Consider the following 26,452-nt stretch of genomic DNA (forward strand, 5'->3'; position numbering starts at 1 on the left):
GTTTATTCTTTTCAATTTTTACGAATTTCTATTTGGTTGTTAATTTATTTTTAATTAGTAGCTAGTACTAAGTGGGTTGTTATTTTTAAACATTTATTTCAATTCAAGTTTAATCTTCAACAAAGAGTAATGCGTTGACCAAATTTTTAGACAAAATTTGCAAATCATATGACGTGTCATCAAAAAATTTAATTTAGTACCCATTTATTGCTTATACATATCAATTAAAGACTCAAAAACATCATTATTTTTTTAATCCCATATTGACAAGGTTAGTAAATAAGAAAAAACACATCACGATTTATACAAAAACACTTTAAAAGTTCAGATGGAAAGCAAAACTCATATCTGACACACCCCGACCGAGATCAGAGTGTGCTGGCCGTCACGTGGAAGTGACGTAGCCATGTGCACAATGTGGAAGCTAGTAAGATAGTAATATAAAAGTACGAATAATTAAAAACTAATATACAAAAGTCAAAGTAATAAGTGCTAGTGTGAAACGACACAAGTTCAGAGCATAACGCCTAAGCAGTCCAAATTAACATAATACGATAACAGTGCACCCGAAGTGACCCTACATTGGTGCGTGTCTGTCAGAAGCGCCGGAAAGCCCTCTGGGAAACCACCGAACCTGCTAGCTAGCTAAAACCTGGAGGGGCACAAAACAAAAGTGTGAGTGGGCAAAAACAAAGCTCTTTGAAAACCATTTAATAAAATACATTCTAACCCCTCACCGTAAAACCTGTATACCTCCCAGAAAATAAACATAAGTACGTAGATATAAACATGCCAATCATGCTCAAATTTATGCCATGTCAAAACCTCATAACAATATGCAAGTGCTCAGTTACAAATCGTATCAATAATATATAGTCTGGCAGCCGGAGTCACCTAACGTGACCTGTACGGCTGCATCTAGAGCTCAAATCTCAATCTCAATAACTAAACCTGCCCACGAGTCGGAACCACCTATAGTGGTCTGTACGACAGGCCTGGGTGTAATACATATAAACGTTCTAGTGCTACGATCACGTGAAGGCTGTGCGAATAATCGCGGGTCACCTACGAGTCGGAACCACCTACAGTGGTCTGTACGACAAGACTGTGCACCTAACTTGGATCCAAGCTGAGTGTGTGGTGCGGGAGGTGAACGACACGTGAAGGACTGTGCCCTACTCTGGGCGGGAGCACTAACACCGGGGGTGCAGGTTATGAGCTCTCTAATCATCTCTAACCACTATTTAATGCGATTGTTAAATAACGCTTACCTGGCACTTACCTGTGCCTCCACAGCACCATCATATATACATATAATTGAATGTATAAATAACGTATATGTAACTAATCATGCATAACCACCAATAATATAAAAGGAATGGCATATAACAGATAAGCATTTATATAAAATTTCTGGGAATTATAAGTATATAGGTATATACGGAAAACAAAAGCCCACTCACTGATACGTGGAAGGGTCATAGCCCCCCTGCCTCGCGTGAGCACGCTCGTCCTCGGGATACGTGTCACCTATATGCGAAAATACTATAAAAACGTTAATTTTAAAGCACATAACCTTCCGTTCAAAATAACTTCTCATACATTGCTCAAAATGGACAATTGAATATACCAACGTGCTCTACACAACCTCAGGATCACAACCATATTTTTAGAAAAATTTTCCACCGCCGCACGCGCCGGCCAAGGCACGGCCACACGCGCCAGCCACGCGCAAGCACGTGCCTGGCACGCTGACGGCGTCAACTGACGCTGTTAGGAATATTCCGTCAAAACTGACAGATTCCGTTAACGGCGTCAGGAATATTCCGTCAGAATTGACGGAATATTCCGTCACCTTCTCCGTTCAATCTCCGGCGACGTCACCGGCGCCGGAAACTGGGAAAACCTGCAACTTGGGTTTTCTCGCTCATTTTTCCACCGTTTTTCACGTTTCTTGCACCAAATTAAACCTTAGAACTAGTAGAACACGTCCAAACAAGTTTTAAGGTCTAAAACTACAAGATTATACCTGTCCAAAAACTCCATAACCGACCAAGCTCGAACCAGGCTAATCTGACGTCCACTTCCGTCCAACGATACACTCCGAGGCTCCTTGGGACCTCACAAACACAACTACAAGCTTCAAAATCCCAAAAACTAGCTAGGTTAATCTTTCATGAACAGTACACGAATCTGCCATTGTAGAATCAACGTGAAAACAACGGATTTCATACTTGAAAATGGTATGATCGTGCTCCCCTCGACCTCACGATCTCGACTGTGATCTTAGATTCTTCGATCTGTGGTGAAATAGTGTAGTTGTGTGTGTGTGTGTCCGTACCAGTTCAAAGGAAGAGGAAGAAGAAAGGGAACTCGGGAGAGAGAGAGACAGGGAAAGAGACAGAGGAATAGGGAGAGTGAGGGTGTGAGTGTGTGGCCCAGATCGTGCCAACACACATACAAAACAACCAATAACTTAACATAAACGAACTAGGGGTAAAAATGTCATTTCACATGCACGTTTTAGATAATTTCGGGACGGGATGTCACAATATCTATCTACTTGTAAACCTGGAGTTTTTTTTGTTTCCTTCTCACGATACAAAATAAATTAGTTTTTCCGTATTTCTAAATTATTAAGTTTGAAGTGATTTTCTAAGTATAATTTTATTGATGTCTTACATGTGAAAACAAATAATTTTCTTATATAAAGTGATGACACATTTTTTAGCATTGCTCTGGGCCTAAAAAATCTCTAGACCGACCCTGGGTAACAACATTCATTTGTCCTGGTGTAGATCCACCACTAACGTTAATTATGTTAAAATTATGCGTTATATATATATATATATATATATATATTTGTGTGTGTGTGTTCATGTATCAAATTTGAAGGGTAACAGTCATAGCTTTGTTTTCTTGTTTAAATGACAAAAACTCATTACAATATCAAATTTAATTGAGGCCTCCTTAATAATTTTCGTCGTTCCCCATTTCTCAACCAAATTTGTTTAAGATATTGACAAAAGAACAAAAAAACAAAAGCACAAAAACAAAAAAAATGGGGTAAATTACATTTTACCTCCTCAAGTTTGGAGTCAATTGCAACTTCTTACAACATCTTTAAAACATTTCAATTTCATACATTTACTTATCATTTTATTTCAATTTCATACATCCGTTAGAATATCCGTTAAGTGATGACATGACAAATATGGGATCCACATTTGTGTTGATGTGGCTACTAAATTTGTGCCATGTGGATATGTGGCAAAAAAAAAAAAAAATTTATGCATTTAAAATATAATAATTTACCCTTCTTTTTTTTATTTTTTTATTTTTATAAATATAAAATAAACAAATAAAAAACTGAAACCCATCTTCTCCCTCACCCACCTCCACTCTCTTCACCCCCCCTCCCATTCAAAAAACCCACCCACAACCCAAAACCCCCCATACCACCCCTCCCCAGCAACACTACCCCCCCCCCCCCCCAACCCAAAACCCCAAAAAACCCAGATTATTTGTAATCAACCAAAAAATCCAGGAAGAATAGCACTCATTCGATTATCAAATACCAAAATCCCTTTCTTATGTTGTTGTTGGGCGCATCTCGTGGGATCAGAACACACACACATTTTTTGGTTGATTACAAATCTGGGTTTTTTGGGGTTTGGGGTGGGGATGGGGTGGGATTTTGGGGTTGGGGGGAAGAGTGGAGGAGAGGGAGAATATGGGTCGGGGAAGATGGGTTTTAGGGTTTTTCATTTATTTTTAATCTTAAATAGGGTAAATTATTATATTGTAAATGCATAATATATATATATTTGCCACGTGGCACAATTTTGGGAGCCATGTCAGCACAAATGTGAATCCTATATCTGCCGCATCATCACTTAACGGTTTACTTAACGAATTTTCTAACGGATGTAAGAAATTGAAATAAAATGATAAGTAAATGTATGAAATTGAAATATTTTTAAGATGCTGTAAGAAGTTGCAATCGACACCAAACCTGAAGGGGTAAAATGTAATTTACCCAAAAGGACTTTTCAAACACTAAAAACAAGTGAAATGGGCTTTCATTCCTAGGCCCAGACCGGCCCGTTTAAGGCCCGGCACTCATTATACATAAAAACGCGGCAGCCGTTGAACTAATCCTCCAGAAACTCCACAAAAATGGCCGTTGGAGCTTACACAGAGAAGAACCGCCATGGCTACGAACAAACTCAAACCCTAATTTAATTTCCCCTTTTTTTCCCTCCAATTTTAATTTTCCCGCCACAAAGAAATGCTGAAGCTCCTCTCCTCCTCCTCCTCCTCCTTCGCATGCCTCCATGCTGGCCGAACCTGCACCAGACTCCGCTCCTCAACTTCCACCTCCACAACTCCAACATCGCCGCCAGTCAACCTCCCATTAATTTCAGAGCTCATAGAAAAGCAACACTGGTCGGAGTTCAAAACCCATCTCAAAGACTCGAGCTTTGTGACAGTTGCCCGCCAACTGTTCGACTCGGGAGCTGACTCAAAGATAATACTCAGGTACTTCACTTGGTCCCAGAAGGATCCCAAATTTACACACCCTCTTGAACTTACTTGTAGGCTCTTGCACTCCCTAGCAAATGTGAAAGAGTACTCGGATATCAGAGCTTTCTTGGATAGATTTGTTAGAAGCCATGAAAAGCATTCGGTTTCTTCGATTTTTCACTTGCTTGCAATGGGTGGGAGTCAGTTTTGTGCAAATTGTGTTATAGTTGATATGTTGGTGTTGGCATATGTGAAAAATATGAGGACCCGGTTGGGTTTCGAGGCGTTTCAGAGAGCCGGTGATTACGGGTTTAAGTTGTCGAAATTGGCTTGTAACCCTTTGTTGAGTGGTTTGGTGAAGGAAAAAGAAATTGGGTGTGTTGAGTATGTTTACAAAGAGATTATTAGGAGGAGGATAGAGGCTGATTTGTTCACTTTCAATATTGTGATTAATGGGTTGTGTAAAGTTGGGAAATTGAACAAGGCAAGGGATATTACTAACGACATGAAGGCTTGGGGGATCCCTCCGAATGTGCTTACTTATAATTCTCTTATTGACGGGTATTGCAAAATGGGTGGTTTGGGGAAGATGCACAAAGCCGATGCCATTTTGAAGGAGATGGTGGCTAATAATATTCGCCCGAATGAGATTACTTTTAATATTTTGATTGATGGGTTCTGTAAAGATGAAAATGTAGCATCTGCACTCAAGGTTTTCGAGGAAATGAAGCAGGGTTTGAAACCCAATGTGGTTACATATAATTCACTTATTAATGGGTTATGTTGTAATGGGAAGCTGGACGAGGCTTGTGGTTTGCGGGATGAAATGCTTGGATTTGGTTTGAAGCCAAATATAGTTACCTACAATGCACTCATAAATGGGTTCTGCAAGAAGAAGAGGATGAAGGAAGCTAGAGAGTTGTTTGATGATACTAGGAACCAAGGTATGGCGCCTAATGTTATAACCTATAATATGCTAATCGATGCTTACTGTAAGGATGAGAGGATGGAGGAAGCATATGCGTTGTTTAATTCAATGTCAGAGAGAGGGGTTTCCCCCAACACTTCGACATTTAACTGCCAAATTTCTGGTTTCTGTAGGCAAGGAAACGTGGGAACAGCCAGGAAGTTCTTGGATGAAATGGAGAGTAGGGGCTTGAAAGCTGATCCCATAACGTATAATATATTAATAGATGGATTGTGCAAAGGAGGGGAGTCCAGAAAGGCAGAAAGGTTATTGAATGAGATGTTCAAAAAGGGTTTGAGTCCTAGCCATGTGACATACAATACCTTGATGGATGGGTATTGCAGGGAAGGAAACATGAAGGCAGCTTTGAATGTGAGGGCACAGATGGAGAAAGAAGGGAAGCGGGCAAATATTGTAACATTCAACGTGTTGATCAAGGGATATTGCATGAAGGGCAAACTTGAAGTTGCAAATAAACTTCTTAATGAGATGTTGGAGAAAGGTTTGATCCCAAATCGAACTACTTATGAAGTTGTAAAAGAAGAAATGATGGACAAAGGTTTCCTTCCTGATATAGATGGACATCTGTATAATATCTCTTGTTCTTAGCTACTGACATGAGAAACTTGGTTTCAGCCTCACCGTAACCATAATGTTTCTTCGATATAAATAGGCCATGTATGCATCCACATCCGAAGGTGATGAATATTTGATGAATGAGAATAGGAGTAAAAGCATCAATCACAAGCATCTCAACTCCACTGATCAAACCAAGACAGTTCACTCTCGTCTCTTCTCCCACCTCTTCAAGGTCTGTGATTCTTGCTGAATGTTGATCATACTACAGAAAAAAGAAAAGCATTTGATTTATGTGCCTCATTTGTAGAGACATTTCTGTTCAAACCTAAAGAAATATATGAATCTTCGAACCTTCCTGTATGCATTCAATTTATGTGCCTCATTTAACCTCAAATTATAAGTAGTGAAGAAAGATAAACTTCCGTAAGATATGTATCCAACTCTATGTGGGCAAAATAACTAGAACTGTATTGGGAGCTTCTTTTTTCATTAATATGAGCTTAATCACATGCCATATATTGGCTTCAAGAGATTAAGTATATTCATACACACAGTACAACCCAATCTTCCTCACAATTCTTTATTAAACATAGCAGAAAACCAATACAACTTATCTTCAGACCAAGACAGGATAGATATATAGACACTGTAGTATGCTTGTAACATTTTTCTTTAATCAAAAAGTAGTGAAACATTTCACTCTTTTCGAAACTCAAAATGAGAAGTTCATCATGTCCAGGCTCAAGCTTTCCATCATCAGAGTCTCCATGAATCCACAACTAGTCGGTGCCTTCTTGAAACTGCTACCTCTGGGCTTGAAGGAACAAGCAGAGATTGGAATGATTGGGATGTTCTCACAGTTGCAGAGCTCGATCATATACCCATCTGGGTCATGGAAGAACACCTGGTCTACCTTGACCCCGTCGTCCTCCACCACGGCTGTCACATACCTCATCCCCATATCTTGCAGCCTCCTCTTAACAAGTCCAACATCAGTGCACTGCATGTTCATCAACGAAGAATATTTGTTATATTTGACCACAATTAATATTACAGGTTCTATAAGTAGCAGTACAGCTCTTACCTGGAAGGAGATGTGGTTGTCCTTGGGATTGATCGGTCGCAATTCATAGTCTTCCATTGCTGGACTTTCAATCAAGTGTATCCCAATGCCATAACTATACAACCTACACAAGGTCAGACAGATTAACTTGTTATTTTCTTTTACACAAGCCGTGGATACACATGTATTTGTTTACAGAATACAACCATCACATTCAACTTTGCTGCATATGAAAAACCAGTCTATCCTATAGGCATTATGTGTATCGAATTTATTATTTCGCACTCTAAAAAGCATGATAACAGAGAGAAAGCTAACCAGGCTCCATTGAAGTTGAAAGAAGAGGGGCGTTTGATGAGAACAAACCCCAACACTTCTTCATAGAACCTCATAGAAGTCCACACTGATCTGCACAACAAGGACACATGATTTAAAGAGAGCAAAGGCAGTGCCTCGCAGTTGCTTACTTCCTCAATCTCCATTTCACACCCTTACGATAACTCTCACTTGCAATTAGTTAGTCTCTCTTTGATTTTTCGTGTGCCCTGCATCACAAGACTAGAAGGGACTGCCTTTTATAAAGCCACACTTTGGAGCGTCTTTCAAGTTCAATTAGAAATTTTTGCACATCATCTTCACTCTTGCGAGGAACTTTCCTAGCAGATTCTCACAAGTTGTATCAGGCAAGTTAAACCTAGTCTTCCTCTTAGCTACCGTACACCTTCATATAGTGGGAGGGTTGTAATATCTTTGAATGCCACATCGACCATGTCACAGTTAGGGCTGGAATTTTTCTCAAAAATCCCAAACCAAAAAAATCCCGATCCTATACCGAAAATTTCTCAAACCAATAATACTAAAATTTTCGGGATTCATACCGAACCGATCCCGAACTTTTTGGTACGGGAATTGGGATTACATATTCAATTATCCAAGAATCCCGAACCGAACCGAAAATATATAGGATATTTATTTTGTGGCATGCATGTTGAATGTTGAATTTAAGTAGTTTGATAGTAGACTATATTATAAATAGAAGAATTGAAATTAAGTAGTTTGAAACTTTGGAACGTCAATTTGACTTTGTATGAATGAATTGGTATTTCAAATTGGTAAGAGGTAAAGAGCCTAAATTTCAATTGATATGAAGAATTGTAGACCAAAAGCTCGAATTTTAGCCCCAACCCAAAAATCTCAAATTTCAGCCCAAAACTCAAAATCCAATCCCTTCCCGAAATAAAGAAAACATTTTGGGAATTCCAAAATTTGGGAATACCAAAATTTTAGTTCAGGATTGGTCTTCAAATTCCCGTCCCGAATTTTTTTTGTTTGGGATTCAGGATCCCATACCGAACCAACCCTAGTCACAGTAGAGGGCCCCTCTCTTTTTCCTTCAGAATGAAAAAGAAAATTCGAATTTGAGATATCTTCCACTATTAGGAAGAGAAATAACTTTATACCAAAAGCTAGTTGGTACAGGAAAAGATAAGTACTAAAATTATACACCATGCAAAATTTTTTTAACCCGTTTCAAGTTCAAAGGGTTACACACAGCTTGCTTGCTAACCTAAAGCAAAGACAAAATAATTGTGGTGATTTAAGTTTCGACTCAACCTTAATGGAATAAAGGCCTTTCCATTAGTTATTTGAAGCTTGTAAGAAAGGGAAACAAGAAGGTGCCAAATATTGAGAAATTTCTGTGATGTTTCCTCTCCCACCTGACATTCTTTATCTTTCGAACGGTGATGATCAAAATGTTTTGAATGTGTTTCGAATTCTTTCTAGCACATGCAGCCTGAACTTGGGGATTTGTTCATATGCTGTCTGTTTACTGTTTAACATATGAAAGTGACAGAAACTGCTGTCATGACCATTTTAATCCTTCATATGTATTGCAGCTTTTTCTATATTTTTGGGTGGGTCTAGATCTTGTGTTTAGGCGTTTGTCGGGGATAATTTTTTGCTTCTGGGCTCGTTTCTTTGTGCCCTGTAGAGCTTGGCGCTTTTTCTATCGTTTAGACTTCTTTGTTGTATTGTTGAAGTTTATCTATTGAAATCGTTACTTTGATGAAAGAAAAAAAATAAATGAGGAGGAAAGTCCTATAATCCTAGAAACTATGGCAAAGTATTCAATTCACTCAGTTGATCGATTCAGATTCAGTTCAAAACTCGTTTGATAAGTGGAAATAGGAGAGTATTGGACCTTTGGTTTTATGAGTTTATATCCATTGTATTTAGGTCGGGCTAGTTACTTAACCTGCCATGTCTGTGTAATGAACCCAAACTCAACGTAACTCATGTGACACTCTTGCACTCGTGGTCTTAAGTTTGATTTTCCGCTCCCAACTATTACTTGTATATAAAAAAAGATAAAAACAATTAATTTTTGCTTACAAGGTGCTTATAGCTTAAGTGGTTAAATGCATTTACTCATACGCTTGAGGTTTTGAGTTAGTAATGAAGCATGTCGATTACCAAGATGGTATATAAAAAAAAAGATAAAAACAATTAATTTTTGCTTACAAGGTGCGTATTGTTTAAGTGGTTAAATGTATTTACTCATACTCTTGAGGTTTTGAGTTAGTAACGGAGCATGTCGATTTCCAGGATGTAAAATTAGAAAGAAAAAAAAATGACACCTACACTATAAAAAATTTTATTTGATCTTAACTTTTTATGGAGAACTAGCTACAATTAACATATTTTTGTTTATTCTGATATTTGGTTTGCACTTTTTAGTACTGACGACGCATAGATTATAAGGAAAACTAATGAAAATGGCTTAAAAATTTTGAGTTTTAACGATAAGGACAAAATAAAGGATAAAGTGAATAGTATCAGGATTGATTTTTTAGTGTAAAAATGTGGTTTTTCGTTAAAGTGAACAGTGCCGTGAGCTTTTTGTTAAAACTTCTATTATTATATCACTACAGAGAGTTTTTACTGTATTTATCGAGCATAAGTGAAGTTCCACTTGTCCTCCTCTCCTCTCATGTCTGTAGTCTGTAGATCTGATTCCGCTGAAGCGGCCGTGGAAAATCAGACATTAGAATTCTGCTCTTCAATTTCCATCTCCGCAAGTCCATGTTCACAACAAGCCTTCAACCTTCCCATCGATAATCTGGCAGACCACATAACAAAGCAACACTGTGGCCAAGACATGTTGTAGTAGCGATTCTTATATATCGTCTAATAATTGGGCTTATTAAGCTACAGGGTCCTATAAAATTGAAGGGGTTTTCTAATCGCTCCACTTGTAATGGGTAAAAACCGATCATAAGTTATGATATAATTTGGTGCATGAAAACTAAGTCACGCTCTAAATTGGAAAAATCGGTTGAATTTCAGAGCCCATTAACACACTTTTCATGTGGATTAAGTTGTAAAATATAATCATGCAATCTAACTTTTTATTTCTTGCGGGGATTTGAAGATTAAATATGATGATGCTTTAAAGTTAAAACCACACACAATTTGACAAATATATGTCTCTCGTAAAATCGCTAGAAATAGCGACCGGTGTTAAATTCAGTATTATTTTAGGAAAATTAATGAAAAAAGTTTGAAAACTTTGAGTTTTAACAATAATGACAAAATAAAGGGTAACGTGAATAGTACCAGGATTGACTTTTTAGTGCAAAAATGTGATTTTTTTTTTGTTAAAATAAACAGTACTGCGGACCTTTTGTTAAAACTCTCTGTTATTTTTTTATTTTTAAATATTTTTTTAATTGCCACTCAGTACCATGGTCTGATGGTACTTATCTTCACTTGAAAGTGAGAGGTCTTAGGTTCGAATCTTGTGGATGACAAATTTGATACCAAATTAGGCTGTCCATTATGTAACTTTGCCAACTCACCCTCCCTTAGCGTAAAAGTATCGATGTATAATTTTGCCAACTCACCTTCCCTTAGTGTAAAAATATCGATGTATAATTTTTATTTTAATTAAGCACTGTGTGTTTCTTGGACATTTGAAATTGGCTGCATGCGAGTGAACGAATATTTTTTTGGGTGGAGGAGTGAATTAATATTTGACATAAACTAATGACCCTATTAATTAACTCATTACCTAATGCACATTAATGTTTTAATCAATATTTGCATGTGCTTTTGCACCGGCAGAGGTTAAATTATTTGGTTAAAGATGTCACTCCTAGACCTTTAATTTGATGGGAAAGTAACATTAAACCTAACACGTCAAGATTTTAATAAGATGCTGCCATGCACGCTATGCTGGAAGATATTGCTACGTACATATATGTGTCGTATATTGAAACTGATTTATGCAGCTCTTTTTCTTCCTCTGCTTTTTAATGAATAGAAAATAATTAAGAAATAAAAATAAATTAAAAAAGCAAAGATAGAAAACGAAAGTGTGAAAGTAATTTTTTTATGTTGTATGTGTATATATATATATATATATATATACATATATAGATATACCTTTAGTTGTCAACCATTGCTCTCAATTAATATTTAATTGATATATATATATATATATATATATATATATAAGTGAAGCTCTTTTTCTTTACCAGATATAAGAGTGAAGCTCGACTAACTATAACAATTAAGAAACAACGTCCGCTCGGATTAGTTGGGTTTTTGTTTTCAACAACTAAGGAAAAGTAAGATGGATCTACTTCTTAGTGCTTGTCGCTTATGCTTAATTATCACAACTGCGAGGTGTGTTAAATTATGAGTAATGCTAGGTAGATTAATTTTTATATTAAATTTGTAAAATATGTAATGTGTCATCAATAAAAATAAACATGTTAATCAATATTTAAGTAATAATTCAATTATCAACAACTACGTCATATGATTTACAAAATTTAATCTAAATAATTGATTTGCTAACATAACCTTTAAATTATATAATTCTATGATGGATCATGGTAGAAGTAAGGTGTGTAAATAAAGGATATTCAAGACTAATGTGGGACAATTGGGATAATGACAGTCCATCCTATAATTAATAGTTTCTTTAGCCCACTTTATTGACAATTGCTCCATCATAAAACATTGCAATTACAATTAGATTTACAAAAGAAAAGTTCTTTGTCCTCACGTAAGAAAGACACGAACTCCTTCTATTTGTACCTCAACAAGATATATCAAATGTCTATCATCATAAGTAGACAAATAACTCTTTCTCTTTACGTGATAGTCTACTTCAAATTTGAATTTTATTTGAATGTTTAAAATAAGATTGATTTTTGTCAAATAAATAAGTGTTGCATGGGCTTATATCTAAAGAATTGAAAATATGAGTACACCCCTTGAAATTCAATTTTCTTTAACTAAAACCCATCATGATAAGTTTCTCTAACAAAAACCCAATGACTAGGCTCTAACTAAGCAATATCCATAATTAAGTTTGGCTTGGCAAAATTTGTATTTTTAGATGTCCAAATTACCCTAATAACACTTACTTTGGGTATCTCCTTTATTATCTACATTTATTTTACATTATTTCATTCAATTAAATGTCTTCAAATACCTTATGGGGGTTTGGAAAAAAATTTAAATGTCACGATTCCTATGCATTTAATAACATGGCAGTTTACTTCAAATTTGGGTTTTAGCAAAAAGATATATCAAACACTAACTCTTTCTCTTTACATGGCAATCTACTTCAAATTTGGGTTTTATTTGGATGTTTAAAATGAGATGGATTTTTGTTCAAATAAATAAGTGTTGCATGGGCTTATATCTAAAGAATCCAAAAATAAATTCTACCTCACTTGTATCATTGATATGTGGTACACTAACTCGTGTCCTTAGCATACTGAAAAATCTCTTTAAGAATACAAACAGACCTAAAGACAGATGTATATGTTGTGCCATGTAAGTGAAATACAATCTATATATTAGAAGGTCCTAGCTATGTTTAAGTATTCAAGTACTTGTATTTTCTAAATTTAGTAGGAGAAAAGTGTGTTAAGGCCTATGGGCCACTTTTAGCTTGGATTTGTGCAAAATTCGTCTCCTATCAAGGGCCAAAATGAATTTGCTTAAAAGAATAATTAGGGCCAAATTTAGCCAAGGACATGTTACATATATCAAGCCCTTAAGCCCCTTGGTGTGCCCTAACATTTGCATCTCAAGTCAAGATAGAAAGATTTAACCTTGCATATCTGGAGATGAAAAATTTTGCACTACAATATTTTTTTTTAAATATGAATTTTTAAGAGCTAAAACATAGTCAAGAGTGACATTTAACCCTCCATGACTATATGTTGATGTACTATTTTCTAATTTAGCAAGGGGAAAAAAGTGTTAAAACGATGAGGTCTAGAAAAAAGGAAGGGGAATATTTTGATGTAGCCAAAGAGACCTATTGAAAATAATTTCTTAATTTCATCAGTTTTAACTTTTACATAACCTACTCCATATGTGTAGTTTGTTCATTTGGTAATCATATATATAATTTTAACCGAATCATAGCTAGGTTCGAATTTTTGATAATATAGGTCTCTTAGAAGATGCTCATTGATAGCATAAACATCTCTCTTCAAATCACTACTTCTTTAATTATTAATTATCTAGAAGTTTTTCCAACTCTTAACCTAACCTACTTCTATTCGCCACACAGTTCATCCTCACCATTGAGCAAACTCCAATAACCTCTATTTAATTCAATATTAATTCAAGATACATGATTCATGACAAAGGGAATATAACAAAAACAAAACAAATAAAGCTCTGTTTTCTTGTCGCCAATTGCTAGTTACAAACATAACTAGGATCTCGTGACCTCGTGATATCCTTATGTAATCTTTTTTTTTTTTTTCAGGCTGATGCCCCATTGTCACCAAAAAAAAAAAAAAAAAAAAAAAATTCTCTGTCGGCAACAATGAATATAAAGCTGAAAAAAATGGAAAAATGGTTAGTGCCAGCACATGCAATTTCAGTCGAATGAATCTGCGTGCTCATTGCATATATCTAGTACTCCCTGATATACGATTAAATATTATTTTTGGATTCCATCATTAGTAGTTATTTTGGTGCTACATTAACTTTCCTTTTCATATGTTTTTTTCTGTGGAGTTTTTCGACGGATGGATGGGGTCCTGCTAATCAAGGACGAATGTTTAACCTGCACTTTGTTCTTCTTCTTCTCTCCAATTCACATGGTGTGTCTCAACCTCGTGCATGCATTATACATTATTATTTACTCTTTTTCGGGTCAAGGAGAAAGCGGTCCCCATACAGCCATACTCATCGTTTTGCAGCTTTTTCTTTGCCTCTCCCATCGGGAGAAAACTATAAAAAGCTCCCCATCTGAGTTTTTATTTTGTAACTAAAGCCTGCATGGCTGCATGCCACAATTTCTTTTCATCTATTAGACTCTTTTTTTTCTGTGGATATTTTATATATGGACATAATATACATATGGGATCCATCCATCAAACCTTACCCATGTGATGTGTGGCATTAATATTGAATAATGACTACTGTTGTATTAGAAGCGATGGGAAAAATTGTTTGAACTCTGAATATATTGAGAGGAAAATTCTATTCATCATTAACGCTGCTCGTGGGTGAATAAATTTAAAATTATTAAGAAATTTTAAAATGACATAAGTTGAAATGATGAAATTTTATTTTCTAAAATTTGCAAATTTTATTGTTTGACTAGCCTAAAAAAATGATAAAATTCAAAGTACGAATTTTATTTTCTAGAATATGTACAATTTTATGGTTTGGCTAACCTATCAATTTGTAAATTCTATCTTTGTCTAAATTTAAGTTTATTTGCCTCATCCAAACATAGTATAAGACAATTCGCCACTTATTAACTTTAAACATTGAAAATCAATTTATTGTAAGGATTTTTTTTAAAACCCTAGATGGCCATTACTTGATTTCTACTTTGTGAAGAATGAACTATTACTACTCGTATTTGGTTAAGTTCAACCTGTTTTTTTTTTATTATTAATTAAGAATTTTAATTGGTATATTATGGTTGAAGAAACCTTATAGTTAAGGAACCTTTTTAATATTAGTTCGACGATTAGGATCTTTTTCAATAAAAAAAAAAGGATTATGATCTTTTAAAATATTAATAATATACTGGAAAAAACATGTGAGTGGGCATAATAGGATGATAAGAAAATACAAAATAATTTCGTCAACCATGAATGTCGTTCAAGTCAATGGTTATCATTTGCTAACGAATTTGCAATCCATTTGCACATGTTTAGTGACGGGTTTAGAATTTATAAGAACTACTTTAAAAATATTTCAAGAACAATTAATTTAGATAATTCTTCTTTGCACGCAAAGTCTCGGATTCGATTTCAACTTTCGGAATCTTATTTTATATAATGTTATTCGTATTAGATTCGGATCCTCTGCTCGATTTTTTCCCGCTACGATATTGTAAATTTTCTCTGTCTATTTATTTTAAGAGACTTTTAACATGGGCGGTGGAAAGCATTTCGGGAGTTTACTTTCGAAAGTTAGAACAGAAGAAGCACGACTTCTCATGTGCTCCACCGAATTTACAGCGACCATTATTCAATGCCCTTCTCTTTTAGCCCTGGTTGCCACGCAAATTAGGTGCAGTGTTGTGGGCAAATCAGTCATTTCAACACCCTCCTCCCTTCCGGTCCCGGCCCCCGGGTAGCCACTCGTTTCTGCGTTAGCGCGGTAGTTTTATTCAAAGGCCAGCAATGATTTGTCGCAGCAGCTCCGAAAGCAACAGTCAATTATCACAGAAGTCGACGCCATAACCACTCACACATTTTTCTTCACAAAATATTATAGAAAAATTGTTCGCTTTGGAGCTTCAAGCTTTCAACAATGGCGGTCTTAGGTTGCAGGAGGTAAGAGAATTTTAACGTGTTTTGCTTCTGGATTTTCGAAATGCAGATCGATTTCTATGTTTCGTAATGCTGAGTGTGTTTTCACTGTAATTTAATTGCTTTTTTTTTGCTTTTTTGGGAATTTTTTTTTTTCCAATTTCTAGTGACTGTGTGGTGATCGCTTTGAAGCTTCAAGCTTTCAACAATGGCGGTCGCAAATTGCAGAACGTAAGAGAATTTTAAAATGTTTTGCTTCTGGATTTTCTGATTGCTGATCGATTTCTATGTTTGGTAATGCTGAATATATTTATACTGTAACTGAATTGATTATTTTTTTTCGATTTTTTTTTTCCGATTTCTAGTGAATATGTAGTGACAGCGTTCTGAGTTACATTTTTGGGGAAATTTCTAAATTTGGGGTTTTGGATAATCCAGAAATTGGATGATTTTTGGGTCGAATTTGTTGGCATGGTGTGGCAATTACCGAGAAGATTAGTGATTTTTTTGGATGTTTTTGAATTTTGAGTGTTCTGTTTTTGGGAAATGTGGGTTTGGGAGTGCTCTTTGGATTTCTCTGTACAGAGCCAAATTTAGAAAGATGGAAGCATCCAAAAACCATGGGTTTCCTCAGAAAAAATCTGACAATTCACACCACCGCCATTAACTCTCTCTCTCTCTCTCTCTCTCTCTCTCTAAACTTGGAAAACATTCCTTGAAAGTGACTCTGAATTCTGAACCTAAGGATTAAAACATAAATATTAAAAGTTTGTGTTTTTCCTTCTCTGGTCTTTCTTTGATTCTTGGAAAAGCACTTTTTTAATCAGAAACAGGTTTTGATTATAATAAGCACTTTTGACAGCCTGGGTTCGGCTACCCTGTCGGAAAAATCCAAACTTTCGATTATAATAGAGAGCCACTGTTTGTTTTTGTGTTGGGTATGTGTTTGTCTTTCACATTTCTGAATATAAATTGGATTTTGGAAGAGATTTTGTATTATGGTCAAGACAAAACGCGGAACGAAATGCCGGTGAATCAGCACTGACAAATGATTGGTCTGTTAATTGCAGATGACGATTGTCCGTGTATAACTAGGTTGGCCATTGTGTTCTTTGGAAACCCAGCAGCACATTTGTTTTCTTGAGCATTTGGGAACATAAAGCATTTTGTTGAATTGAAAGGAACGTTGTTGGGAGCTGAATAGAAGAGTCAATGATTGATGGTTTTTAGAGGAATGTGTTGGATACTTGGTATATAGTTTTGTTATCAATCTTGCTTGGAGGTGGATTTTGGAAGAAGGTAGGGTAAGAGTGAAAGATGGTGGCCGTTGATGGCGAGGAGCCAATGCAAGAGCCAGCTGGCCACGGGGAGAGAATATTGGTTTCAGTCCGGCTGCGGCCTCTGGTTGAGAAGGAGACTGCTAGAAATGATGTGTCGGATTGGGAATGCATTAATGACACAACTATCATATACAGGAACAATCTTTCAGTTTCGGAACGCTCCATGTACCCAACTGCCTACTCATTTGGTAAGTGCTTACATTGCAGGTTTATAAAATTAGATATCCTTGGTGATGCATTCTGATTTTTTGCCTAAATTCATCGAGTATTGCGGACTTTGAATTTTAGATTACATGGCCATTTAGCGGTTTGTGAAGAATTAGTTTCCATCAGTAGGAGTTTCAGAAATGTTTTGATTTCAATCATCTTTTTTTTCTCTTGCGCCTACATTTGCTGAGATCATTTTCTGTAAATTTTGTCATATTAATACTAATGAATCTGTCCAGACTTTTGTTTCATCTATATATCTTCGTTAATTTGTTGGTAAAGCATTTTGCTTACCCTTTGTTGTTACAATTGTGTCACATGGATTTAGATTTAACATGTTATTACTCTTCTAATCTGTATTTTTTCCCTGTCATGGTACCAGACAGAGTATTTGGGACTGACTGCTCCACAAGGCGGGTGTATGAAGAAGGAGCCAAGAGAGTTGCTCTCTCAGTTGTCAGCGGTATAAACTGTAAGTCGAAGATATTTTACTTTCCTTTCTTTGTCATTATTCTTATTTAATTAACAGGTTTTTTTAGCTGAAGATTTGGAGTAATACCTAAACATGTTTTTGTGGTAATCTCCCTTCAGCAAGTATCTTTGCATATGGACAAACAAGCAGTGGAAAGACGTATACCATGAGTGCAATTACGGATTACACTGTTGCGGATATATATGACTACATAGAGAAGGTAATTTATAGACATATTAAGAATCTTTCTTTCTTTTGTTTCTGCATTTCATTAATGTCTTTGGTTTTCCATATTTGATGAATTATCTGTATTATATGTAGCACACGGAGAGAGAGTTCAATTTGAAGTTCTCTGCCCTGGAGATCTACAACGAATCTGTTAGGGACCTCCTTAGTGCAGATACCACTCCGCTTAGACTTCTAGATGATCCAGAGGTAAGTATCACTTTTGATATGCTTTAAAACTCCTATATGTAGGTTTCATGTACTAATTGTTGGCCTTTTAAATAGAGAGGTACAATTGTTGAGAAACTCACCGAGGAAACTCTAACGGACTGGAACCATTTCAAAGAACTTCTATCTGTCTGTGAAGGTAAGGATGCCTTAAGTAGTATGTCTTTCAAAGTTCCCACATGACTATGATTGAAAATTCAAACAATGTCTTGATAAATTCCACAGCTCAAAGACAGATAGGGGAAACAGCCCTAAATGAAGCAAGCTCCAGATCTCATCAGATTCTCAGATTGGTACGACTAATATCACACTGTTTTTTCGTTGGCTAAGAAATAGTTGCTTGCTTAATAATTATGTTAAATTACCTCAAGAGTCTAATATGCTGTGGTTTTATCAGGTCATTGAAAGTTCAGCGCGTGAGTTTCTTGGCTATGACAAATCAAGCTCCCTTACTGCTGTTGTGGTAAGTACTAAAAGATATTAAAGAAAAAAAATGAATAAATAATCATGACTAAAGGAATAAAGGATAACAACTGAATGATATAATTCTTTACTGTACAGAACTTTGTCGATCTTGCTGGAAGTGAACGTGCATCCCAGACGTTATCAGCTGGAGCAAGGTTGAAGGAGGGTTGCCACATAAATCGCAGTTTACTAACTCTGGGTACTGTTATCCGTAAGCTCAGGTCAGCTTGAGTAGCTTGTCTTTCATTTTCTCAGTTATGGTCTTTGCAAAAATTTATTCTACTTTGTGCAATTGAATGTCAAGTCTTATTATTCCTATTGATTCTTTGTATTAGTTCATGTAAAATGAAGTTCTAGCATAATAAGAATTTTTACGAAATTGTTCAATACTGTGGTTTCATGCAGCAAGGGAAGAAGTGGGCATGTTCCTTACAGAGATTCAAAGCTAACCCGCATACTGCAGTCCTCGTTGGGAGGAAATGCTAGAACTGCCATCATCTGTACCATGAGTCCTGCACATAGCCATGTTGAGCAATCAAGAAATACCCTCTTATTTGCAAGCTGTGCTAAAGAAGTGACAACAAGCGCACAAGTTAACGTGGTCATGTCAGATAAAGCATTGGTGAAGCATTTGCAAAAAGAATTGACTAGACTAGAGAATGAGTTGAGAGGTTCAGGACACAAAATTGTTTCAGCTGATTCTTCAACATTACTGAGAGAAAAGGACCTTCAAATTGAAAAGGTAACGAATAGGCTCCTATTATTATCTGTCAGATCCTCAAAAATGCATTTGATACCTATCCCTAACATATCTAAAACCGGGCAAAGAAACACATAACAAAGGCCAGTATCTATGCTGACCTCTTAAAAGATCACAGATTCACGAAAAAATTTAAAAGCCAGGTTATTCCAACTATGGAAAGCTAAGGTGAATTATACTCTTTAATATGCAATTACCTACAAATATTTTCTTTCTGGTCTTTGCACAATTTGATGAAGCATGTTTCTCGATGTTAGTTACTTGTAGTCATGTGTCATGATTCTCGAGTCCTCTCATGCGGAAATCTCTGAACATCTTCACTTGTGCTCACCTTGTCAGAAACCATGTCAATTTGATTGTCCTTTGTTCCGTGGTTCTCATATGCATGAGGCATAGTACAGTTTTTCCTATTCATGATTCAGATTCCTTCTTCTTATCTAAACCTTTTGGTATTGTTTATTCATTATGCAGCTCAAAAAAGAGGTATCGGAGCTAACTCAGCAACGAGACCTTGCTCAATCTCAGGTTAAGGATCTGGTGCGAGTGCTTGGAGATGATAAACCATCAGAAGTATGTGTACTAAAACAAACTGAAGAATTTTATTTCACTACAATTTGCTCCGTCTGTGCTAATTTGAATTTCTTTTCACATAATTGTAGGAGGATCTGGAACGTTATTACCCCAAATTGCGTGGGCAAGCTTCATGGGACTTTGAAATGCAAAAGGCAGGTGCGCCTGTTCTGGCCGTCTCTCGCGGCCAAGCCAACAATGTGAGATCTTTTGGCACCTCTCAGTATTCTGATGGAGACAGTAGGACTAGTTCAGAGGAGACTCTGTTCCAACTTCCTGACTTGGAAGAGAATTTCACGCACACTGATTCCTCCCAGCAGTTATCAGATGGCATTCCTAATTTTGTTGACGGTAATCTGCATCAAGAGCAAAGCAAAGAACATTTTGATGGAAATTCAGAGGATTTCTGCAAGGAAGTTCGCTGCATTGAAGTGGAAGAGTCTGGGACAAACAGATATGTAGCGTCAGATATATCAGATTCAAGTGCTAGCAGATACCAAAACTCAAATATGTCGTCTCCTTTAGCAAATACAGCTACCTCAGGACTGACCACAGTCGAAAATGGAGATGGCACAAATCAGGAATTGGAGTCACCCCTACCTAAACAAAAAGGTTTTGTAGTTCCATCTTCTGAAAGGACACCTCAATGGCTGCCCGAGAAAGATGTGTTTTGCCCCTCTGTTGTGATGTTGAGGAGTAGAAGCTGCAAAGCAAGGCTTATGAATAATTCGTCTCCATGGTGGCTTGAGTTGGTAGAGACGAATGAGAGCACACCTGCTATTGAGTTTGAGAAAAAATTTATAGGAAGGCCCGAGGGTTTCCAAAAGAAACTTCCTTCACTGAACTATGGTGCTGAGACTGAAAGGCTATCAAGAAATGCTTCTCAGGCTTCTGCAAGAAGATGCAGTTATTGATGAGCGTAAGCACCGGATACAAAATCCACAACTAATGACAAGGTAACTGAAAGCAGTACTTTAGTTGAAGGAACAGAGGAGACGACCGATATACAATGCAATACTCAACTTGCTGATTCTGTGGTGAGTGATTTTGATTATATTGCTTCACAAAAAAGGAGAAGTTGTAAACAATCTGATTAATTATAGTTCTAACATGGATTGTCTCGTGTTGCAGGTACCGGAGACGGATTCAATGCCCGTACCATCTCCAAAGGATGTAAAAGATGTTGGCTTGGACCCAATGCCCATTGATGACGAAAGCCCTTCAAGGTGGCCTTCAGAATTTAACAAGCTGCAAAGAGAGATCATTAAACTTTGGGATGCCTGCAATGTGTCATTGGTTCACAGGACTTACTTCTTCCTCCTATTTAAAGGTGACCCAAGTGATTCGATTTACATGGAGGTTGAGGTCAGGAGATTGTCCTTCCTCAAAGACACATTTTCGCGTGGAAATCAGACTCTGGAAGATGGCCAAACTCTAACACCCACTTCAAGGTACGTTCATTATCACTGATCTAGAATAGAGGTTGCAGATTCTTATGATATCTTTTAACTTTGTTACATATTGCCTGCATTGGTCGACTTAAAACATGTTTTATTCTGTAAATAGCATGAAGGCTTTGACTAGTGAGAGACACATGCTGAGCAAGCAAATGCGAAGGCGACTCTCTGAGGATGAAAGAAATAACCTTTACCTAAAGTGGGGTATCAGTTTACACTCGAAGCATAGGCGGTTGCAATTGGCAAACCTCCTGTGGAGTAACACACAAAACCTGGACCATATCATGGACAGTGCCACAATTGTTGCAAAGTTGGTAGGTTCAGTAGAGCCCGAGCAAGCATTCAAGGAGATGTTTGGTCTCAGGTTTGCACCGCGAGACACTCTCACCAAGCGGAAATCTCACTTTTGGTCAGAAAGTTTCAGGTCTCTTGTGTAAGCTTTTGCAAGATTGATCACCCAGTACAGAAATTTCATCGAGTCCAATTCCATTCGCGTATGGATTATGATTCTGTGTCAAATATCCCATTTGATATTCTCTCTTCAGATTGTATATTTTTTTTTTTTTGGATCTACTTTCTGATTGTAATATTTTTGTTTTTGAGTTAAAAGTTGTGATTGTAAATTTGGTCAGGCTAGAAATGGTGCATAAGGCTTCCCTAGTTTCTTGTAACGTAAAGCTCCTTATCGACACTCAAAAGAAAAGAACACCAAGCTACAGTTTTTACCATTCTCAGTCACTTCTAATTCTTAATTCTGCCCTTCTCATCTCTCTTTTCTCTGTCTATCTAATTTCGTATGACAAAAGAAACGAAACAACCTGCCTTTATGTAGGTGTTTTCCCCAATATTAGGTTCAATATTGCGGGGTGTGAGTAGTTGGTCGATCGGCATGGTATAACTGATCAAACGAACACTCGCATCCTACAACATCCCGGAAGATTTGTCACGCATTGACGTATTTCTGGTCTTATGTCTGACTCTAAGTCTTATTAGAAGATAATGAAAATTTGGCTCATCATTTTATGAAAATAGACTACTTGAGATCCTAGAATGTAGCCTAGATGATCTAACCAAAGCCTAATTAGTCATAAGAGATTATATGACATCTGTTTTTAGATTTAAGAAAATGCTGCCTGACTAGCGCCTAACGTCTTTTAGAACCTTGAGAATGATAAAGATCCAACGTAGGGTGTGTAGGGTACCGTATGGGTGTAGGGTGTTTCAGCTGGGGTCATATAACAGACCCTAGTGTCATATAAGATTGTTGCAAGAGTGTGTAGGGTGTTTCAGCTGGGGTCATATAAGAGTGTGTAGGGTGTTTCAGCTGGGGTCATATAAGATTGTTGCAACTCCCATCCATACGTGGCGAGCACGAGAGCTTCAGCCTCAGCAACTTCAGTTTCTGGTACATCCAGTGCAGCGTAGAATAATTTGTTCAGTTTTTCATGGTCGGTAAAATAATGATGCTTGGGAGCCCATTTAAGCACGGCGAGCACCTTAGCCTGGGCAAGCTCTTCACTCCCAGGCACATGAATCGCAATGTAACATATGAGAAAGTCGGATCAATTGCGTAGCTGCTCCAGCAATTATTATTGCCGTGGAAACCTCAACGTGAAAAATAGTTGCTTGTACATGCAAATTTTGTGAGGGCAATGCAAGCATTTTTCGTAACGAAATTGTTTGTTTCGTGTAAAAGTCGCAGAAGAGTGTCAACAATCATCCTTGTGTCTGTTGCTTCAAATGTTGTTGCTAAATTCCCAACAGCTTTAATGCACGGGATCAGGAGCTCCGGATCTTCCTTCTCATCGGTGATCTTTATTATTAATTGATCAGCGATAGATTTCCGAGCTGGAGAATTACGATACAAGGCAGATGTTCTCAGTTCAGCATCCTCCTCAGCAACCGCAGTGATCTCCATTAATGCTTCGGCAGATTGCAGTTGAACATCTTTGGTACCCTTTCCTAGGTTCACAACTAAAATTAAGAGGACACTTGATTCTGCGATGCTAGGAACAATGGCTGAGTTCCCTTTGGCTAGTTTGGCAAGGGCTCTCGTCGCCATAGCTTTCATTGCAGCCTTAGTGGCAGGGTCTTCATTGCCATTGACATTACTATTGGTTTTGCTCGTGGCATGGTTACCATCTACTTCAACAGTTTCGAATGCTAGATGGCTCAAGAGCCAGTAGACTACATCATGCCGTACGAAAACATCGCGGCATTTGGGGTGTCTAGCTGCGATCTTTGACACCACCCATGCCACAGCAGCCTGAACTTTCATCGGACCTTCTCGGAGGATTTTTGCCCACACTTTGCATACATCAGCAAGGACCACAGTGTTCGACGCTTTCCCAGGCATGTCCGAGTGACCCCAGAGTCCGGACAGCATTCTCTTGGCCTTCGATTGGACCCTCTCCCACGAATTTCAACAAGGGTTCAACTCCCCCTTCTTCAATGATGCTATGTTCGCAATCGTGCCGAGAAATCTCACCAAGTGTAGCTGCTGCTTCTGATCGAACTTGGAACGAATTACGCGTGTCAGCAAGGAGAGCATTTTTTTCCCAAATCAGGAACAGAAGTGGCTCACGTGATACATGGTTAAGCTGAGACCAGTCCATGTCCTCACTATTCACAGAACTAAGCAGTATGGTCAGCCACGACACTTTGCCAATTACATTTTCGAGCTGCATCAACGTATCGCTGAGCCTTAAGGGTTGATGCCGTGGGGCACGAAACACATGATGTTGAAATGGTTGATGATCTTGATGACGATGTGAGCATAAGAGTTTTTCATCAGCCTGGATTGAATCTCGTTGAGGATTAGTTCGACCAGCTCGAGGATGTACCGTATGGGGCGGTCGAAGATATCAGGGCCGGAGAGGCGGGAGCTGCGGAGTTGGCGCAGAAGCCCCGCCAACTTTTGAGTCTTGGAGACAGTAGGACTAGATCAGAGGAGACACAGTTCCAACCTCATGACTTGGAAAAGAATTTCATGCACACTGATTCCTCCCAGCAGTTATCAGATGGTATTCCTAATTTTGTTGATGGTAATCTGCATCAAGAGGAGAGCAAAGAACAGTCTGATGGAAATTCGGAAGATCTTTGCAATGAAGTTCGCTGCATTGAAATGGAACAGTCTGGCACAAACAGATATATGGCGTCAAACATATCAGATTCAAGTGCTAGCAGATACCAAAACTCAAATGTCTGTCTCCTGTAGCAAACACAGCTACCTCAAATTTCTTAAATTTTATATTTCCAAACTTTTTTTTTAACTTAAAAAAAAAAAAAAAAAAAAGAGAAAAATCCAAAATTATTTTACTTTCAAATTTTTTTAAAATCTTTTGCTGAGATTAAATGTTGTTATCCAATTATTTCGAAAATGCATTTGTTTTATTGAATAGGAATCTTATCATTTCAAAACAAATTTTGGCTTGCAAAAAGTTTCTGCTGTAAAAAACTAATTTGATAAAAGATGCTTTTGATTGCAGGTTGCAGTTGAAACGTACTAGACGTTATCCAATGCTCTTTTGAAGAGCAGCCCAATCTTCCAACCTTAATTTTATTTTCTTTCAGTCTTTTATTTCAATCTTTAATTTGCATTTATATTATATTATTTTTTTTCTTCCAAACTTGAGTTTAACAGAAAATAAGAGAAAAATCCAAACATATTTCTGCTATGAAAAACTAATTTGATAAAAACATGCTTTTGATGAAAAACTTAGATTTTCACAGGTTGAAACAAATTAGACGTTAATCAATGCGCTTATTAAGAGGTAACCCAATCTTATAACCCTAACTTTCATTGGGCTGGCTGGCTGGCTAGAAATGGTCAGCCCGCTGGCCTGATTTGGTAGTTTTGACCCAATGAGGCTCACTAGCTCTTTGGCCAGATCGGTTGGAGATGGCCTTATATTCCAGTTATACCCTAAAATATATGGGTGAAGAGATTAATTTTTGGAATTATCAACTGGCAAATTAGTAGCTGGGCAAGGTTTCAAAGTAATGAAAACACAACTCGGTACATTAAGTATCATAATACAACTAGTTGGATACTTGTTATGGTGTATTCAATTGGAATTCTGAGAGATTATAAATCTAGGGATATTCATCTCGAATTTTAATTTTCTCTGAAATTCAGTGTGTATTCAATCAGGATTTTAAAATAGTGTATTAAAATCGTTAAAAATTCGGGTGCATTTAACTAGGATTTTATATATGTTAAAACATTTCAGATGTATTCAATTAGGGATTTATTTTAAAGAATTTTAAAAAGTTGACTAATTCGAGGGAATTTGAGATATTTCGTAGGTGTATTTTAAGCATTCATAAATCTCAACCTAGATTTCGAAAGAATTGAATCAAAACTTTACATGGAATCTCTACAAATCAATTAAACTCCATCAAAATCCAAGGATTCATAAATCAATTAAAATCCCTAAATTTCAATTGAATACACCCCTAATAAAAATAGTTTCTGAACCGCTTGTATAATAATAGCTGTTGTACTAAGTCGTGTTCCTGATACATCGAAAAAAATTTCGGTGGCTGAGCCTAACGCAAAAATTGAAAAGAGGGATCGTGAGAGGAGGAAGATGAAAAAAATAAAGAGTGAAAGGGCATTCTGGAGAGATTTGGTGTGATAGAAACGTGGTCTCCGATACACTAAGTGTCATTATACAAGTAGTTGGATTTTTGAAAGAAAAAAAAATTCAACCACTTATATTATGACATTGGTGTAACGGACCGTTTTCCGACACACTAAAAAATGTCTCAACATTG

At 37.0% G+C, this 26,452-nt stretch overlaps 3 protein-coding genes, 1 long non-coding RNA gene and 1 pseudogene across 4 annotated transcripts; 2 read left to right on the plus strand and 3 right to left on the minus strand.

Annotated features, from left to right (window-relative positions):
• Positions 1-472: 472 nt before the first annotated feature.
• Positions 473-2,333, minus strand: LOC125473049. The gene is made up of 4 exons (XR_007254969.1): positions 2,235-2,333; positions 2,030-2,140; positions 1,464-1,530; positions 473-652 (listed from the first exon to the last, which is right to left on the minus strand). It is a non-coding gene; the product is annotated as an uncharacterized LOC125473049 (long non-coding RNA).
• Positions 2,334-4,150: 1,817 nt separating this feature from the next.
• LOC125473188 (pentatricopeptide repeat-containing protein At1g09820) lies at positions 4,151-6,941 on the plus strand. Its single transcript, XM_048575660.1, has 2 exons — positions 4,151-6,305; positions 6,813-6,941. The coding sequence occupies exon 1, from the start codon at positions 4,292-4,294 to the stop codon at positions 6,101-6,103; it is 1,812 nt and encodes a 603-aa protein (XP_048431617.1). The 5' UTR covers positions 4,151-4,291; the 3' UTR covers positions 6,104-6,305; positions 6,813-6,941.
• LOC125473189 (glyoxylase I 4-like) lies at positions 6,521-7,706 on the minus strand. The gene is made up of 3 exons (XM_048575661.1): positions 7,455-7,706; positions 7,158-7,260; positions 6,521-7,073 (listed from the first exon to the last, which is right to left on the minus strand). Exons 1-3 carry the CDS (start codon positions 7,616-7,618, stop codon positions 6,786-6,788), a joined length of 555 nt encoding a protein of 184 aa, XP_048431618.1. The 5' UTR covers positions 7,619-7,706; the 3' UTR covers positions 6,521-6,785.
• A 7,776-nt stretch (positions 7,707-15,482) lies between these two features.
• On the plus strand, positions 15,483-22,401 carry LOC103966724 (kinesin-like protein KIN-7E). Its single transcript, XM_048575516.1, is given in 15 exon segments — positions 15,483-15,973; positions 16,117-16,180; positions 17,020-17,477; positions 17,879-17,968; positions 18,088-18,188; positions 18,290-18,403; positions 18,479-18,560; positions 18,647-18,714; positions 18,819-18,884; positions 18,983-19,107; positions 19,292-19,628; positions 20,118-20,216; positions 20,306-21,253; positions 21,348-21,667; positions 21,783-22,401. Coding segments are annotated over 13 exon segments (2,889 nt in total). The 5' UTR covers positions 15,483-15,973; positions 16,117-16,180; positions 17,020-17,266; the 3' UTR covers positions 22,111-22,401.
• Positions 22,402-22,959: 558 nt separating this feature from the next.
• On the minus strand, positions 22,960-24,951 carry LOC125473017 (annotated as a pseudogene).
• Between the last annotated feature and the right edge of the window lie 1,501 nt (positions 24,952-26,452).

This window comes from the organism of the source record quoted next, unplaced genomic scaffold, assembly GCF_019419815.1.
Source record: "Pyrus x bretschneideri cultivar Hongxiangsu unplaced genomic scaffold, Pyrus_bretschneideri_v1 Contig8, whole genome shotgun sequence".
Lineage (NCBI taxonomy): Eukaryota > Viridiplantae > Streptophyta > Magnoliopsida > Rosales > Rosaceae > Pyrus > Pyrus x bretschneideri.